General features: G+C 43.4%; 1 protein-coding gene across 1 annotated transcript in view; it reads left to right on the forward strand.

The window, feature by feature from the left end:
• myo1eb (myosin IEb) overlaps positions 1-16,733 on the forward strand; it is a 35,282-nt gene extending 18,549 nt beyond the window's left edge. Inside the window, exons 11-27 of the mRNA XM_063198675.1 lie at positions 29-109; positions 281-367; positions 800-886; positions 1,339-1,506; positions 1,939-2,024; positions 2,561-2,642; positions 3,595-3,800; positions 6,460-6,604; positions 8,197-8,311; positions 9,329-9,498; positions 10,118-10,263; positions 11,818-11,964; positions 12,708-12,865; positions 13,372-13,446; positions 14,221-14,419; positions 15,145-15,320; positions 16,125-16,733. Coding sequence (XP_063054745.1) covers positions 29-109; positions 281-367; positions 800-886; positions 1,339-1,506; positions 1,939-2,024; positions 2,561-2,642; positions 3,595-3,800; positions 6,460-6,604; positions 8,197-8,311; positions 9,329-9,498; positions 10,118-10,263; positions 11,818-11,964; positions 12,708-12,865; positions 13,372-13,446; positions 14,221-14,419; positions 15,145-15,320; positions 16,125-16,201 — 2,205 coding nt within the window. The 3' untranslated portion in view covers positions 16,202-16,733. The remainder of the gene's footprint in view (positions 1-28; positions 110-280; positions 368-799; positions 887-1,338; positions 1,507-1,938; positions 2,025-2,560; positions 2,643-3,594; positions 3,801-6,459; positions 6,605-8,196; positions 8,312-9,328; positions 9,499-10,117; positions 10,264-11,817; positions 11,965-12,707; positions 12,866-13,371; positions 13,447-14,220; positions 14,420-15,144; positions 15,321-16,124) is intronic.
• The last annotated feature ends 350 nt before the right edge of the window (positions 16,734-17,083 follow it).

Genomic DNA, 17,083 nt, shown 5'->3' on the forward strand with positions numbered 1-17,083 from the left:
CAAAACTCTGCTTCTTCTCTGACATCAGGCGATAAACAAAGCCATGCAAAAGGACAACGAGGAGTTTAACATTGGGGTGTTGGACATCTATGGGTTCGAGATTTTTCAGGTGAATATCCATAGTGTTGTTTGTTGTATGTATTGCTTTGCAATGATCTGTATTTGACTGTGGGAATCGTTGACCAGAGTTTTAATTTGTATTTAATTAAACTTTCTGAAGCGTAAATGCCAAATGTAATTCTCAACTCTTGAAATTATGTTTTCTTTCTTCGCTTCACAGAAAAATGGCTTCGAGCAGTTCTGCATCAACTTTGTGAATGAAAAACTGCAGCAGATTTTCATCGAGTTGACCCTGAAAGCAGAGCAGGTTAAAACAAACTTTCTCTATTCACATTTCTGTAGTGGTTAAGCTGACTGTACTACTTTTAAGACCAGTGATGTATGTTTGACTTTTCTTAAACAATTTGTCCTGGTGGTGTTCCCTATCTTCTGTTTGTTGATAATGTGATGTGCAGCTTCCCAGCTCCTCCTAGGCATTGGCTGCTGTTTGTGTGGTTTACTGTCATGTTTGTGTTGTTGTTGTTGTTGTTGTTGATGTCATGAAGATCACAACTCGTTTTCAACAGCAATGCAGTTACTGCCCTTTTAGCTTTGCAGGGCAGATTTAGAAAACTCAAAATGTGAATCACAAAAAGAAAGCCTATCTTGAACTTCAGAGAGCTATTACTCTACCGTAAGTGTTGTTTACAGTGTGGTACACTGCACCTCATCCATCCTCCTCATCTCCTGTGCCCCTCAGGAAGAGTACGTGCAGGAGGGGATCCGCTGGACCCCTATCGAGTACTTCAACAACAAAGTGGTGTGCGATTTGATCGAGTCCAAATTGGTAAGCAACTGACACTGATCTCACATACAGATGCATGAAAATAATAATGATTATAATGAAATGCACTATGAAGCAAGTCCACATGCTTACATGAGAAAAATGTCATCATGATCATAATCATAGCCAATAAAAATAAACAAAAGTCCTTACTAGTTGCATTGATGTTCTTTAAACATGAATTCTTTGTAATTCACTTTGCATAAACGTCTGTGCTACTACATGTAATGTAATCAGGGCTCTTAACACCAGCCAACCAGCCAAATTCTGGTGAAATTTCAGTTTGGTTGGTAGAAAAGACCAACTTACAACTACAAGCCACTTAGAGCCATTTATGAGTGTGTGTTTGGCTAGTAAGATGAACTTCCACTAGCCATATTGACTGGTGATGAAAAAAGTTCATTTAGAGCCCTGAATGTAGTGCACTGTAACAATGTTCCATTTCCTGTACCCAGAACCCACCTGGCATCATGAGTATCCTTGACGACGTGTGTGCCACCATGCATGCCAAGGGAGAGGGGGCGGACCAGACTCTTCTGCAGAAGCTGCAGTCGCAGATCGGCAACCACGAGCACTTCAACAGCTGGAACAAGGGCTTTGTAGTACACCACTACGCCGGCAAGGCAAGAGATAGCCATAGTGAAACTAACCAAATACCTTTCCTTATCAGTTTTTATTTGGTCTGTGGGTGTGCTTTAAGTGAGTCTCTGTCGGGCACGTGAAGACATGTCTTGCTGTATGTGTGGAGATAAGATGGTCATTGCACTGCACTGATTTATACAGCAGCCACAGTATTCCAAATGGCTCTACCTGAGCTATCACTACAGATTATTTCGCAAAATGACTTTTTCACAAAACCATTTTTCACAAAAATAGCCTAACTTGCTTTACTGTGGTAGCTGTGCTATTAAGACTCATGTGATTTAGGAAATGGAAAAGATTTAGGGAAATGGCAGTTTGGCATCAGTGGGCCCCCTGTTTAAGTGTGTGTGTGTGTGTGTGCGTGTGCATGTGTGTGTGTGTGTGTATGTGTGATGTCCCTTCCTCTCCTGTAGGTGTCATACGATGTCAGTGGCTTCTGCGAGAGGAACAGGGATGTGCTCTTCAATGACATCATCGAGCTGATGCAGAGCAGTGAATTGTGAGTAGTCACTCGCTGATGGACAAGGAAAGGCCATCCCTCCCCATGGGGAAAAACCCGAATTAGCTAAAAGGGTTCCTATTTAATGTAGGAGATTGTCGTAACTATTGAACTATTAGGGCCCTCACGCACATGGTATTTATAGTTACTCGGCTTGTCGCAACACTTGACAGAAATATAAAGAATTTAATGAGCGAATTACAGTATATATGCTTAAGAACTTAATATATATAGCAATATAGCTGTCGCATCAAAATAATTCAGTTCTCCAATTTCATGTGTAAGAAAATAAAATAGTGATTCAGCTCAAGGCTAGCATATCGTTTTATATTTTGTCAACATTGACTTATCTCTCTCATTGGGTATCTTCTGTCCTCTATCTCTCTTTATCTCTGTCTCTCTGTCTCTCTGTCTCTCTGTCTCTCTCTCTCTCTCTCTCTCTCTCTCTCTCTCTCTCTTTCCATCTCTCTCTCTCTCGTTCTCTCTCATCTACTGTATGTACTCATGTCTGTTTATGCCTCTGTTTGTTTGAACAGTGAGTTCATCAAAGACCTTTTCCCAGAAAACCTAGAAGCAGAGAAAAGGGGTCGCCCTACAACCGCAGGCACCAAAATTAAGGTACTGCATCACGAGTGATTTGTTAAAAATGTTAACATTTGTTAAAAACTGTAAGTGCTTTGGATAAAAGCATCAGCCAAGTCTAATATAAAATAGGGCTGTGACGACATTGAATCGAAACGTGATTAATCGTGATACGTAGTCGCAATACTGAATCGCGATGCAAGGGCGCAGTGTCATGATGTTCTCTTTTTGTTACCCTTTAGTCCAGAGAACAACCACATGATATGATGTGATGGTGCTTCCAAGCGTCAAATTTTTGAAACTTTATTATTGGCCTTTTGTAACCTATTAAACGTATAAAGTTTCATAGTTTTTTTACATTTATATTCTTATTGTATAATGTTGGCAAAGGAGAAAAAAGAAAATTTAAGTAAACATCACAATGCATTGCAATAATACATGTATTGCAGTACATCGTGATAGTATCGCATCGTGGCATGTGTATCGTGATGTGCATCAAATCATGAACCCCTTGCCATTGCCCCTAATATTGAACAATAAAAAAGTGTGCAAATCCAATGGGATTCAATCCAAAGGGAATGGTATTCAATCCAAAGGGAACTTACTGATTCCTTGTGATGGTGGTGGTAATGATTATTATGGTGTTGATGATTATTATGCTGCTGGTTTCTGTGACAGACTCCTTTACTCAGAAACAAGCCAAGGAGTGCTTGAGATGATGATGATAATAATGGTGAGGAGTGTAGTGATGATGATGATGGTGTTGATGATGATGGTGCAACAGTGTTGATGATGATGATGTTGAAGATGATGATGATGATGGTGTTGATGATGGTGATGTTGATGATGATGATGATAATAATGGTGAGGAGTGTAGTGATGATGATGATGATGATGATGATGGTGTTGATGATGATGGTGCAACAGTGATGATGATGATGGTGTTGATGATGATGATGATGATGCCTGGGTTCTGTGCTTTCTTCAGAAACAAGCAAATAACCTGGTGGGCCGTCTGATGAAGTGCACACCACACTACATCCGCTGCATCAAGCCCAACGAGACCAAGAAGCCGCGCGACTGGGAGGAGAGCCGCGTCAAGCACCAGGTGGAATACCTGGGCCTCAGGGAGAACATCCGCGTACGTCGTGCCGGCTTCGCCTTCCGACGGCCCTTCAGCAAGTTCTTGCAAAGGTACGCTGGCCTATCCCCCTAGCCTGGGAAATCTCATGCTGCTTTGCACAACCATTCAATCTGACAGACCGTATGGATGAGGTAGGGAGCCAAACTGAGAGTGGGAAGAGGTGGAAAGATGTCGACGCACATTACTAGACAAATGGAAGCTAGCAGCTTGTTTATATATAACTGACACGATTGGCTATAGGCCACATAAACACCAAATTATACATTCGTAATGGCCAATTAACAGCTGTTGGCAATCGTAAACCACTCCTTCCCCTATGAGAAATTCAGTTGATATGGTCTGGTGTGTACCAGGCAACTAGCCCCCTCTTGGGGCCGGCAATGTGAGGGAGTTTTAGGCTCAATTCGAAACAGGGAAGGCAGCTGTCCTTCCAGTGAGCTAACTGGACATCGAGTCATGATGTGTGGATCGAAACGAAATATTGCTTTATTTACTCCCTCGGCAGTTGACTGCATTTGTGGGCGTAACAGGGATATTTGAGGTCAGCATCAGATGCTGACTTCGCTGCCTTGGTACCCAACATGCTGTGCGTCACCTCCCTCTCAGCCGGAAACCTGAAAAACAAACATGGCTACTACCCAAGCTACTACCTTATCATACTCTTTATTCTGACACTTATGTATGTAGATATTGAAAATCGAATGGATAAATCAACATTGTAGTATCTAAATATGCTGTTGCTAGATCTATTTATAGCCTATTTTACGATTCCGCCGTCTGACGATCATTCACCGTTCAAATAGCATGCGTAAGCTAAGCGCTAACGTGATGAACGTAACTCCCGCCATAGAATCGCCGTAACATCAAATGCGCAAGGCAGCGCACTCGTTAGTGCCGTTCGTAACGGCTGCCTCATCAGCTAACTTCACCTATCTGATCAGTGACCTGTTTATGTAGGAGGAGAGTCATCGAGTCACTGCCTCCCGTTTCGAATTGAGCCCTAGTCCTCCAGGGGACTATACTACAAAGCTGGTTCAGGAGTAAACCAGGATAAAGTAAAAGGTAAATCATCTAATAGAAGAGCTTTGAGAAAATGAGGACTCCAGGCTCTTCTATTAGATGATTTACCTCAGGCTCTTCTCTTAGATGGTTTACTCCTGAACCAGCTTTGTAGTATAGGCCTCCAGGGGCTGAAAGGGGACAGATATACGTGCAGAGTACGTGGTGCGAAACAAGAGTGCCTCCTTCTGCCTTCCCTTCTATGCGGTGACGAGAGAGTCGAACGTACATCCAAAGAGGCTGGATATATAATAAAGAGGAATCGAAACACGCCCACTCAATACAAAAGCGTGTGCTCAAAATTCAATCTCCTAAGGGGGCGTTGTCCCTCCTTCTTCTTCTCTTTTCGTGGTGTTAGCACAAGATGTGCGCCACCGCCATCTACAGCGCTAAGGGGACTCCATTTATTCTCAACCTCAAGACTCCGAAGGTATCCTAATCGAGGGCCTCCTAAAGGGGCGTTCACCCGACGTAAAGTGGATACCGGAAAAGAACGCGCCTGCTTTATCTCCTTCTCATATACGATTCTCTGGTACATCCTTCTACAGGACTGAGTAAAAAAAAATCACACACACACACACACACACACACACACACATGGGAGTCAAAAGCTGCTTTAGAAAAATGTCCAGGTATGTCTATTTACCTACCAAATCACTTCTGCTGTAGAGCCTGTATGCTGTTATGCTACAATGGACACCTCAGAGAGAAATGACGAGGAAAGTATAGAATTCCCTGTGGTGTACATCCATGTATGCTGTATACTGTACATAGTGACAATATACGATAGTTAAAATGTGCAACATGGTAAAGGAAGTAAGGTCCCGAGTGGTGTTGGCCTGTTGTGTGCAGGTATGCCCTGACCAGGGAAACGTATAGTTATACCAGAGAGAGTAGAGAGTGAGAGGTTCCATTGGCCCATTGTTTCCCGGTTCTATTATTGCAAGGGGGAGGGGGGGGGTCCCCATTTAGGCAGACCTAAGGACTGTTCTATTCAATGCTAGGAGCATTATGACACGCCCCTTTAGGCAGACCGGAACCTGGTCACGTTAGGTGCCCATAGAAACCTATTATGTTGGCATATCTCTATATACTTAAAGAATCTCTGGTTATACTGTTATGTTACAATGTGCACCTCAGTGAGATACTGTAGAAGAAGTATTGAAATCCCCTGTTGTGTTCACTGCATAATGCCATCCTGACATATGCTATATATGCTAGATATGGTAGAAGAAGTATTGAAATCCCCTGTTGTGTGCACTGCCGGTATGCCATTCTGACATACAGTATGCTATACAGGCTAGATACTGTACGGCAGAAGAAGTATTGAAATCTCCTGTTGTTAAAGCCCACCTGGGAAACTCTCACTCCCATTGTCATTGTGTGTCAAGTGTTCACTGCACATTGCACACAACGAAATAGCATTTTATGCCTCACCCGTGCAAGGGGGCAGCCCCCAATAGCGCCCCAAGGGAGCAGTGCGGCGGGACAGTACCATGCTCAGGGTACCTCAGTCATGGGGGAGGATGGGGGAGAGCACTGGTTAATTACTCCCCCCACCAACCTGGTGGGTTGGGAGTCAAACCGGCAACCTTTGGGCTACAAGTCTGACGCCTTAACCGCTTACCCTTGACTGCCCATTGTGTGCAGGTATGCCATCCTGACCAGGGAGACGTGGCCCAAGTGGAAAGGGGAGGAGAAGAAAGGGGTGCTGCACCTGCTCAGCTCCGTCAACATGGACTCGGACCAGTACCAGCTGGGGAAGACCAAAATCTTCGTCAAAGCTCCAGAATCGGTGAGGAACACACAATACTACAGATTTCTGTGCTTCAACTTGAAGCGATACTTGCCCAAAAGGTTGAAAGTGGAATTGTCTCAAGTTAGGATTACAGAAATGTGTTCTGCTCCACAAAACATACTTAATACTGCCATTGTTCCCCTACCAAGTGAATGAAACACTGAAGCAGTTTCAGTAAGTACCAATAAAATGACTTAATGTTTCTTTTTAGACTGGTAATGAATAAAATTATTGTTGTTTTTTAGACTGTTCTGTTTAGACTGTTCTTCTGAATATCTGTCTGTATGTGTAGTGTACAGTATATTGATGAAGACATGAAGATGAAGGCCCCTATTTAAAGAAACACATTTGACCATAGAAACCCTCTGCTATTTTGAGTACATGTGCAATGGGGTGTCTGTAATCGACCTTATATCTCAAGCAAATCAGAGAAATATTCGAGGAAACACTTCATCCAAGTCTTCTATTTGCGTTTTCCTCTGATTCCGCTCCGTTACCCTTGGAAACACTAGTTTATTTCAGTTGCTGGCTAATCGAATCAATGTTTTCAAGCCATTTGCTGCCAATTCTTAATGAAAGACCTCACGCTCGAGGGAGTTATCTTGCCCGTTCTTTGCTTGGTTCCTCAAGGTCACCATTCAGTGCCTTCAGCAGCTTTTAGAAAACACAGCACAACAATGACAATGGGCACAGACACACACACACAGATAATGGGTACTTAATGAGAGAGAGAGAGAGAGGCAGAGAGAGAGGCAGAGAGAGAGGCAGAGAGAGAGGCAGAGAGAGAGGCAGAGACAGGGAGAGAGGCAGAGACAGGGAGAGAGGCAGAGACAGGGAGATAGGCAGAGGCAGAGGCAGAGAGAGTCATACTTCATGTGAAGCTGAATAACATGAAAACTATATCGGGGGCCGGATAAAATGGCCTCAAGGGCGGCAAACGGCCCTCGAGACAGAGGTTCCCCACCCATGGAATATTAGCACAGTGCACCGCAGCCCCCGTTGCCCTGCTTCAGTGTTGCCTTACAAGTGAGTCCTGCTGAGCTGAGATTACGCACATGAGCGACTGATCCAGAGTGCAATGTCACCATACTAAATGTCACTGTCAGGGCTATATTTAGTAACACTCTCCATTTCTGGGAAATAAGGAGTTGGATTTAATGTTATGGATGCTAACTAACCACTTAACTGTGCATTCCATCAGTGCAAGCGTTTGATCTTTGACTCTACTCCTCATCAGAGATGTTGCTCACTGCATGGTAATGGTCCACTCCATAGTAACCATTGAGGCCCTGACATGGTGGGTGCAGCATAAAATGTACAGCCGGTGCGCAGTACCGGTAAGAGAATAGGAGTTCATGCTGGCCAAGACCCCACTTTTGATAAAAGTAAAGTAAGGTCTGCTATTTCAGTAGAAAATGCATACAACCACACTATGTCATTTGAGAAAGTGTCCTAAGAGACACCCGAAATAGTCATGCGACGGAATAGATCTGTAGTGGACGTGTTTATTTTGTTTGCTTGGTGTTTGTTTGCGGGTGGGTGGGGTAGCACCGGTAAGACATGAACTTTACTTTGACCTATGTATACAGCTCTTCCTGTTGGAGGAGATGAGGGAGAGGAAGTATAATGGCTACGCCAGAGTCATCCAGAAGGCCTGGCGCAAACACATCGCCGTCCGCAAATACGTCAAGATGCGAGAGGAAGGTGAGACGACAAGTCCAACCAGTTCAACATTTTACATTGTTTGTTCACAAATGTATACTACAAGTACATACTGTACGTACATGTACTGTATCCCAATAGTCTTGTACGCTGATCCCCCATATTTCTATTTTTCACATAATGTGCATATTCATGGAGCCTGCTCTTAACACATTTCATTCATTGATGTGGCTGTTCAGTATATTATCCTGGTGTGATAGGTGCGACTACTGTTTGAAGTTTTCCATTAAGCAAAACCTTTCACTTAGGGCTGCACGATTATGGAAAAGATCAAAATCACGATTTTTTGGGTTAAAATCGGAATCACGATTAGGCCTACTAATCACGATTATTGATTTTTTGATGAATTTTCTTTTAAATTATACCGAAATGAAATATAACCAAGAATGAATTGTACACGGGATGAACAAAATAAAACTGAAAGTAATAATTATGTAAGAGGCAATAGCTTGAAACTTAGGTGGACAGATTTCTGTCCAGAAACACCAGCCTGTCAGTATGTTCTGGCTTCAAGGATGCTCAAAGATTACTATTGCCACGATTAAATACTGACTGAAATCACGATTCCGAATTCACGATTAAATCACGATTTTCAATTATTTTCAATTAATTGTGCATCCCTACTTTCACTATACTATGTACACTTACAACTTATATCCTATTACAGATTGACTATACACTACAGTATAACACATTGATTTCTTCTCTGTGTGATTGCCTATCATTTACCTGTGTCAGGGGAGAACATCAGTAGCAAGGAGTGGTATGGATTTGTTCAGGCTAGATAAAGTCAGAAACCCAAGGTTACAAATGTTATACTTTTTTAAGTATAACAATTGTAACCTTAGTGCCTCGGATTTTCTCTACCCTGAACAAGTCTGAGAGCCCCTACACTGATGAACACCAAGGAAAGAAGGTGAAGACCCAGATGCACACCGATTTCCTATTTGCTTGTGGTATGGATTTATTATGACGTGGTCGGCCGGTGTTGTGTTTCAGCGTCCGACATCCTGCTGAACAAGAAGGAGCGCAGGAGGAACAGCCTGAACCGCAACTTCGTCGGGGACTACATCGGCACCGACAACCACCCCGAGATCCGGCAGTTTGTGGGCCGCCGGGAGAGGATAGACTTCGCCGACGTGGTGGTGAAATACGACCGACGGTTCAGGGTAGGTGGCTCCAGGGGCGTGGCAGCAAATGGTGGGACTTATGTACAATCAGTCAAATGGACCAGACTTAATTAATTTCTCATTCCAGTTTGTGAATCTATTTTTCCAATATGCTGTCGTTTGTTTATGGGCACGTTAAACAATTGAGCAAAACAGTGCAGCACGCATGTGCCACTGATATTTAGAACTTGATATCTCAATGTGATATCATACAGTATCATAATGACAAGCATGTTGTTTGGATATAAGCGCCGATGTGCAGTGCTGCACAGATCTGTTCAATCACGATTGCACTCAATATGAGGTGCAGCTTTACTCAGGTGTGGACTCTACTCTTCTTATGCCTCAATATTGTGATGGCATAGGCAGAGGTGAGGGGGAAAAATTATCATGCCTCTCTACATTATGATATGTTGTACTTAGTCTACTAAAGGTGCGCCGCCTTGTGCGGCAGCAAGTCCGTTCAGTTCCACTGAGCTTACAGACACCTGGATTTCCTTTGGGATGAAAACAATTTACTCCACTCTACTCTACTCTACTCATAGTAACTACTCTACTCTACTCTACTCTACTAGCAGCAGTATTACTCATGTGTGGACGTATGTTCTCCACCACACAGTCTGTTAAGCGTGACCTCATCCTGACCTCCAAGTTCCTGTACCTGATTGGCCGAGAGAAGGTGAAGCAGGGTCCAGACAAGGGACAGATCCGCGAGGTCCTGAAAAGGCAGATTGAGCTGGAGAAGATCCAGTCAGTCTCACTCAGGTGAGACCATACAAACCATTTCAGTCAATCTCACTCAGGTGAGACCATACAAACCATTTCAGTCAATCTCACTCAGGTGAGACCATACAAACCATTTCAGTTGGTCTCTCCCTGGTAACACCCTGCAAACCACTTCAGTAAGTCTCTCAGGTGAGGCCATACAAATCACTTCAGTCAATCTCACTCAGGTGAGACCATACAAACCATTTCAGTTGGTCTCTCCCTGGTAACACCCTGCAAATCACTTCAGTAAGTGTTTTTCAGGTAAGACCATACATCACTCCTGTAAATCTCTCAGTTGAGACCACAAAAACACATCAGTCAGTCTTTCTCAGGTAAGAGAGTAAACCATTTTATTTAGTCTTTCTCAGGTGAATCCACAAGTCAATTCTGCCAGTCTCTCAGGTAAGAACTGCCCAGAATATGCTTGCTGTGTGTGACGTAAATTATGCATACAAGTGATAGAACGAATGCACATACTTGCAAATGAGCTATCAGAGCGCTTTGCACGATACTGGAGGTGTTATGTGTGTGTGGGTGTGTGTGTGTGTGGGCGGGGGGGGGTTCAGAAGACTGCATCTTATGGTTGTCAATATTGCACCGTACATCTGCGTACCTTGTGCCATGTGTCCCACCTCATGCACAATTGACATACACTACGCATGACAATGCATTTTTTTGTAGGAAAAGTGCACACACACACGTATCCTGCGTAAGCATATCCCGGAGCTTGACATTAACTTTTTATTCCCATTGGCCACTGTGGCTAGTGGTTTTCCCGAGTCACTAGCCATTCAGGTATTCCACTAGCCACAGATTTTATATTATTGCTTTTTTTGTCTTTATCATGATGGTGTACGTCTTACCTCAGAAGATGAGGTGCTAAAGCAAGATGAGTGTATAGCTTTCTACATTGAAGTATATCAAGAAATAGAAACTAAGTTACTGAGCTTTTTCTTGAACTTAAATACAAACCATTGATACACAAGGCGGAAACAAAAAAATATAGGCTACTGTGATGCGTATGTCATACCAAGGAATAAGCTGCCAGCCAAATTGGCTAGTGGCTCTGAAAGTATTACTATCCAGAGCCGCGTTTTACCAGCATTTGGCCAGTTGGCAAGTGCCAATGTCAAGCGCTAGTGACATCACAGACAGTTTCAGTCTGTCCCTCTCAGATTTGTAGTTTAATTGCTGTAGTAAGACGATTGTCACTGAGCATGTTAAAAAGTACAAGTCCAAGTGTACTTTTTGTTCAATTTCCGATGTAACGGATGTTTAACAGAAGATTAAAATAGCATGTCACAAAATATTCAAGGTGTAAATTCATGCATATTTTAACTGATCTGTAATTACATTACTTTTATCGTTAACATCATGGTTGATTTGTGTATGAATAGACTCATGGGAGCTTGGTGATGCAGACTTTATTTTCAGTTTTCATGTGACTTTGCTAGTCTTGCACCCATTTTTGAGATGGATGTCCGTGCTCTTTTCTTTGTTAAAGTATGAACACGCCCATTAACACAGTCATGATTTGAATGATCTCCTCAGTACGTTACAGGACGATTTCTTCATCGTGCATGAGGAGCATTATGACAGTGTGCTGCAGTGCGTCTTCAAAACCGAGTTCCTCAGCCTGCTGTACAAACGCTACGAGGAGAAGACCAAGAAGAAGCTGCCAATCAAGTTTAACAACCTGTAAGTACCCATTAGGGCTGTACAATGTATCAACAATGTTTTTTATAATTTGACTACACTGCCAAAAGGTACGCTAAGCGCAATATATTCCCCTCCACTTGAGCCATTGCGAGCCCAGAGCAGACTTGCTACACAACACTCACCACTGTTTGTTTCTCTATGGCCCACCACTCACACTGCTGAGGGGAGGAAAGATGGTGCATTGTTTTAAAAGAAATGTTGTTTAAAAAAAAATCGGGATATCAATATTGACCGAAATAATTGTGGTATTGATTTTTCTCATAATGGAGCAGCCCTAGTACCCATTCTCTCTCTCCTCTGTAAATGCTTGTTCTCCTTGCTCTCCCACTCAGCTACATAGTATCCCACATCTTCACTATATAGATTTGAGTAGAGCATTTTTTTAATTAATCCTTAAGGAAATTAAGGTGTCTGTCAGCTTACATAAATGCACAAATACAAAAATGCACAAAGACCTAATACACATTATTGCACATCATTATGTTCATACTGTACTACTAAAATGGTTTCATGTCAATGGTTCTGGAGATATCCAGCTTCTTCATAATGCACTTTTAAAACCAGTACATCATATTTTCAACAACTTTCTTTTTGCATTTTAGTTCATCTATTTAGTGTTGATGGATAATGAGAAAATGACGTATGTATTTTCTTATTTGTTAATTCATGTCTGGTAAATATTTTCCTAATGTTGCCTTGCTTTCTGCCGTGCTGCGTGTCAGGCTGGAGTTTAAGGTGAAGAAGGGGGGCTGGGGGCCCTTCTCCTCAGCCGGTTCCCGCCAGATCCAGTTCCAGCCGGGCCAGGGGGACGAGGCGGTCCTCAAGCCCAGCAGCAAGCAGCTAGTCGTCACCATCGGACCGGGCCTGCCCAAAAACTCCAGTGAGTGTTGTGTCTTACGTTCAGTTCTGCAGTCCAATGCAAAATGGATTCTTCTCCCTTTCAATCACATATTGGTACTCTACACACACACACACACACGCATCACAAAGGTCATGCGGTTTAGCCCAATTACCTTAGCATGCTGAATTTGTATTTGTGTGTGCGTGCACGCGCGCGTGTGTGTGTGGGAAACTCCAACTCCCATTGTCATTGACACCGCACCGCACAGCACACATGGAGAGTCGAACTAGCAACCTTTGGGCTACAAGTCAGAAGCCCTAAGTGTGTGTGTGTGTGTGTGTGTGTGTGTGTGTGTGTGTGTGTGTGTGTGTGTGTGTGTGTGTGTGTGTGTGTGTGTGTGTGTGTGTGTGTGTGTGTGTGTGTGTGTGTGTGTGTGTGTGTGTGTGTGTGTGTGTGTGTGTGTGTGTGTGTGTGTGTGTGTGTGTGTGTAAAATGATTCAGTTACGTTACCTATTTACTAAATGTTTTTTCCAATGGTGTTTCAGGGCCTACGAGAAGAGACAACAGGAAGAGCAGATATATGGCCAACCAGACCTCCAACTCCAGGGGCTACTCCCATGGTGAGTAGTGGACCATGTCCGAGAAGTTCATCCCTTTACTTGACAGGGCGCAAGATGCGTCGTGTTATTATCTATGAAGTGCACTATTCAGTTAACCCATTGATGCTGGAATCTGCGAGCACGCTGCATTGACCCCGCATTGACCTAGGCGCCTGGAGCGACATAGACGCTGCATTCATGCTCATGAGAATTGAGATTTTTTTTTAGTTAAAAATGTAGATTAAGATGTAGATGTGGATGGAGATGAATGAAAACATACTAATACAAGAGGAGGCTAAGGCCTTAAATTCAACTAATGTCACGTTTTTATTTGCTTCGGAGGCTGAAATATTTGGGTTTTTATAGGCTGAGGGCACCTTTCCCAAAAAGGGCTTAGACATTTAGCAGACGTTTGCAGGTGCCTTAGGCTAAAATGGTTAAACAAGTGAACATTTTGGATTCAGCATGGGCCAAAGTACTCAGCAAATGCATTCAGATATAAGTTAATTGAGTTTTCACTCATTTGTTGTGCAAGGGTGTACAATGTCAAACTACCAATAAATAGATGGTTTCCGACAGCGGTGTTCTAATACCTTTTATTAAAGAGAGTAGTTTATTGCACACGGATGCCTGGATGACGCCAAGAGGTGTTGTTCGCTCTGAATAAACGAGCAAAAAGTCGAATAAGTCTGTGCGGTAAACTTCTTTGTTTTGAGGTTTTGAACACTCATGCGTTTACCAGCACCTATAAACTATGTATGGCCCTTTTAAACTGTTCCCTTTTCTGTCCTCCAGAGCCTCAGCGTGGCGGTAACGATGGGCGTGGTGGCAGGGGCCGCGTGCCCTCTGTGAGGGGCTCCCTGGTGCGGCAGCAGTCCAGCATGGAGCAGCCCACCCTGCCTCGACTCCACGGTCAGCAGCGCCAGTCCCGCGCCCAGGGCCCCAAGGACACGGACATGGGCTTCATGAATGTCCCTGACCAAGGCGTGGCTGGGTGAGGCCTTCAGTTGTTTGTTTTCGGTGACACTTGATGGTGCCGTTTGTGTAGCAGTGTGTGAATGTACTGTATGTGTACATTTGGAGGTGGATGGAAATTGTGACATTGATGGGCACAGGTCACAGATGAAAAGACAGCGGTTATATTATTGTGCAGTCCTAGATTGTATCCTACTATCCATTCAGTTTTCTGATTATGGGGGGGATATCAAAAGGCCATCCATGCCCATACAGAATAGTGTGTGTGTGTGTGTGTGTGTGCGCACGAGCGTACGTGCATGCATGCATAATTTTATCACTACAAGTTTTATTAAGGTATTTTTCTAAAATATACGTCACGTTTTCTGAGCCCTTCCTATAAGAGATGATTCTTTAATATTATGTATGCATGCACTGCAGTGTCTAATCTATTGTTCATGGCTTGTTGATAGTCCTTAAACAATGTTTGAAGATGTTTGATTAGTTTAAAAGGGGATCCCCATCCTCAAGAGGCTTTCTCCTCCTCACTATCTCTTCATCTCCCTCTGTTTTTATCTATTCCATTCTCTCTCTCTCTCTCTCTCTCTCTCTCTCTCTCTCTCTCTCCCTCCCTCTCTCTCTCTCTCTCTCTCTCTCTCTCTCTCTCTCTCTCTCTCTCTCTCTCTCTCTCTATATATATATATATATATATATATATATATATATATATATATTATATATATCTATTTATGTCCCATGTTCCAGACTTCATCGCAGGCGGTCGAAAGAGTACAAGCCAGAGCCGGGATCGGGTCGACCAAAGCCCGCCCCCAAACCCAAACCCCGTGGGCCGCAGTGCAAAGCATTATGGGCCTACGATGCCCAGGATACGGATGAGCTCAGTTTCAATGCAGAAGACATCATTGACATCCTCACTGAAGGTATGATAGTTATCTGATAGTCAGTTATGAACTGTACATAGCATACAGACAAAAACTCATGCTCTCTAGCAGGGCCTAACTGAATGGAGCCTGTGAAAGTGTTAAAAAGCGGCAAAATCCAGACTGGACTGAACATGGGCAGTCATGGGTGAGCAGTTAGGGCATCAGACTTGCATCCCAGAGGTTGCTGGTTCGACTCCCGACCCGCCAGGTTGGTGGGGGGAGTAATCAACCAGTGCTCTCCCCCATCCTCCTCCATGACTGAGGTACCCTGAGCATGGTACCGTCCCACCGCACTGCTCCCCATGGGGCGCCACTGAGGGCTGCCCCCTTGCACGGGTGAGGCATAAATGCAATTTCGTTATGTGCAGTGTGCAGTGTTCACTTGTGTGCTGGGGAGTACTGTGTCACAATGACAATGGGAGTTGGAGTTTCCCAATGGGCTTTCACTTTTTCAGATCAGAGACTGTAAAAGCGGCGAAAGATTTGATCTTTAGCGTTCGATCAGGGAGAGCGACCAAGAGACGCTCGTGTTCAGAAAAAACGTTGTCTGCCACTGAACTGTGTCTTTGTATGGTATCAAAAAAGCACATTTGTCTTTTGATGGCTGCAACGACTTCCGCTTTCGTAGCTTGCCAAATAAAGTCAATTACTTCCGCCACTTTTGACACTTTTACCACCTTTGGTTTGTCCGTACAGTAACTGAGCAGCACACAGTATCCCATGTTCATCACTGTGTTATTGTTTGCAGCGTTCCTGATTAAATGCAATATTATGTCTGATGTCTGCCATGTCTCTTTTTAGACGCATCTGGCTGGTGGTATGGGCGCTTGCGAGGACGGGAGGGAATGTTTCCTGGCAATTATGTAGAAAAGATCTGAGCGTGGATACTATGACAAAGAGATCGCTCCCAAGAGGACACAATAAGGATATTATTATCTGTGGAACACAGAAAACGCTGAACTGATGTGAGGAGACACAACTTGAGCAATAATGGCAAAGGGTTTTATGGTTTATAAAGCTTACCTGCCTGGCATTATTGTTTTTATGCAGTGGTGTGCACCTGCATATTCACCCCAGTAGAAGTTAGAATGTTAAAATCTATCCGCTCTGTTGGAACAGGGCACTGGAATATGTATAACTCTTACGTCATGAGATTTTTTTTTTATTTTTTTTTTAAAATATTTGTCATTTTGCATTTTTATATTTTTATGTTAAAGGGAGAATGTGAACAAATGTTTTATCCTCTTGCCAATCAAAGTGGTTGTCTAAAGAATGAGTGTTCCTGTGCAACTTGAAAGCCTACTTGGATAGGTGGTGTGCTCCCAGGAGGCAATTCAGCACATTTCTGGATATTTCTTTATATCATATTCGCTCATAGATGTGCCAAACATTGGGCTCGTTCGTGATGACGCAGTGTGCATGCATGCGCACTTTGCCAGTTTGACGCATTCTGATTAAAATGATCTAACCATAATGCATCAAATTAGCAAAGTGTGCATGCGCACTGCATAGCAAAAGCAGCACTGCGTCATCATGAATGAACCCTTTGAAAGCCTGATCAGCATGGGTCTATCCATTAAGACTCCATTAACACTGTCAGAATCTGCACAGTAGGGGCCTACTGTATCAGCTGCAGAAAATGATGTACTCATCATCATCATCATCATCATCATCATCATCATCATGTTTCCTCAGCCCAGTATTTATATAAAGGTGGGATGTTTCAAGAACAGATTTTTAACTGTCATGCTGTCGAGTGT

Source organism: Engraulis encrasicolus, chromosome 5, assembly GCF_034702125.1.
Source record: "Engraulis encrasicolus isolate BLACKSEA-1 chromosome 5, IST_EnEncr_1.0, whole genome shotgun sequence".
Classification (NCBI taxonomy): domain Eukaryota; kingdom Metazoa; phylum Chordata; class Actinopteri; order Clupeiformes; family Engraulidae; genus Engraulis; species Engraulis encrasicolus.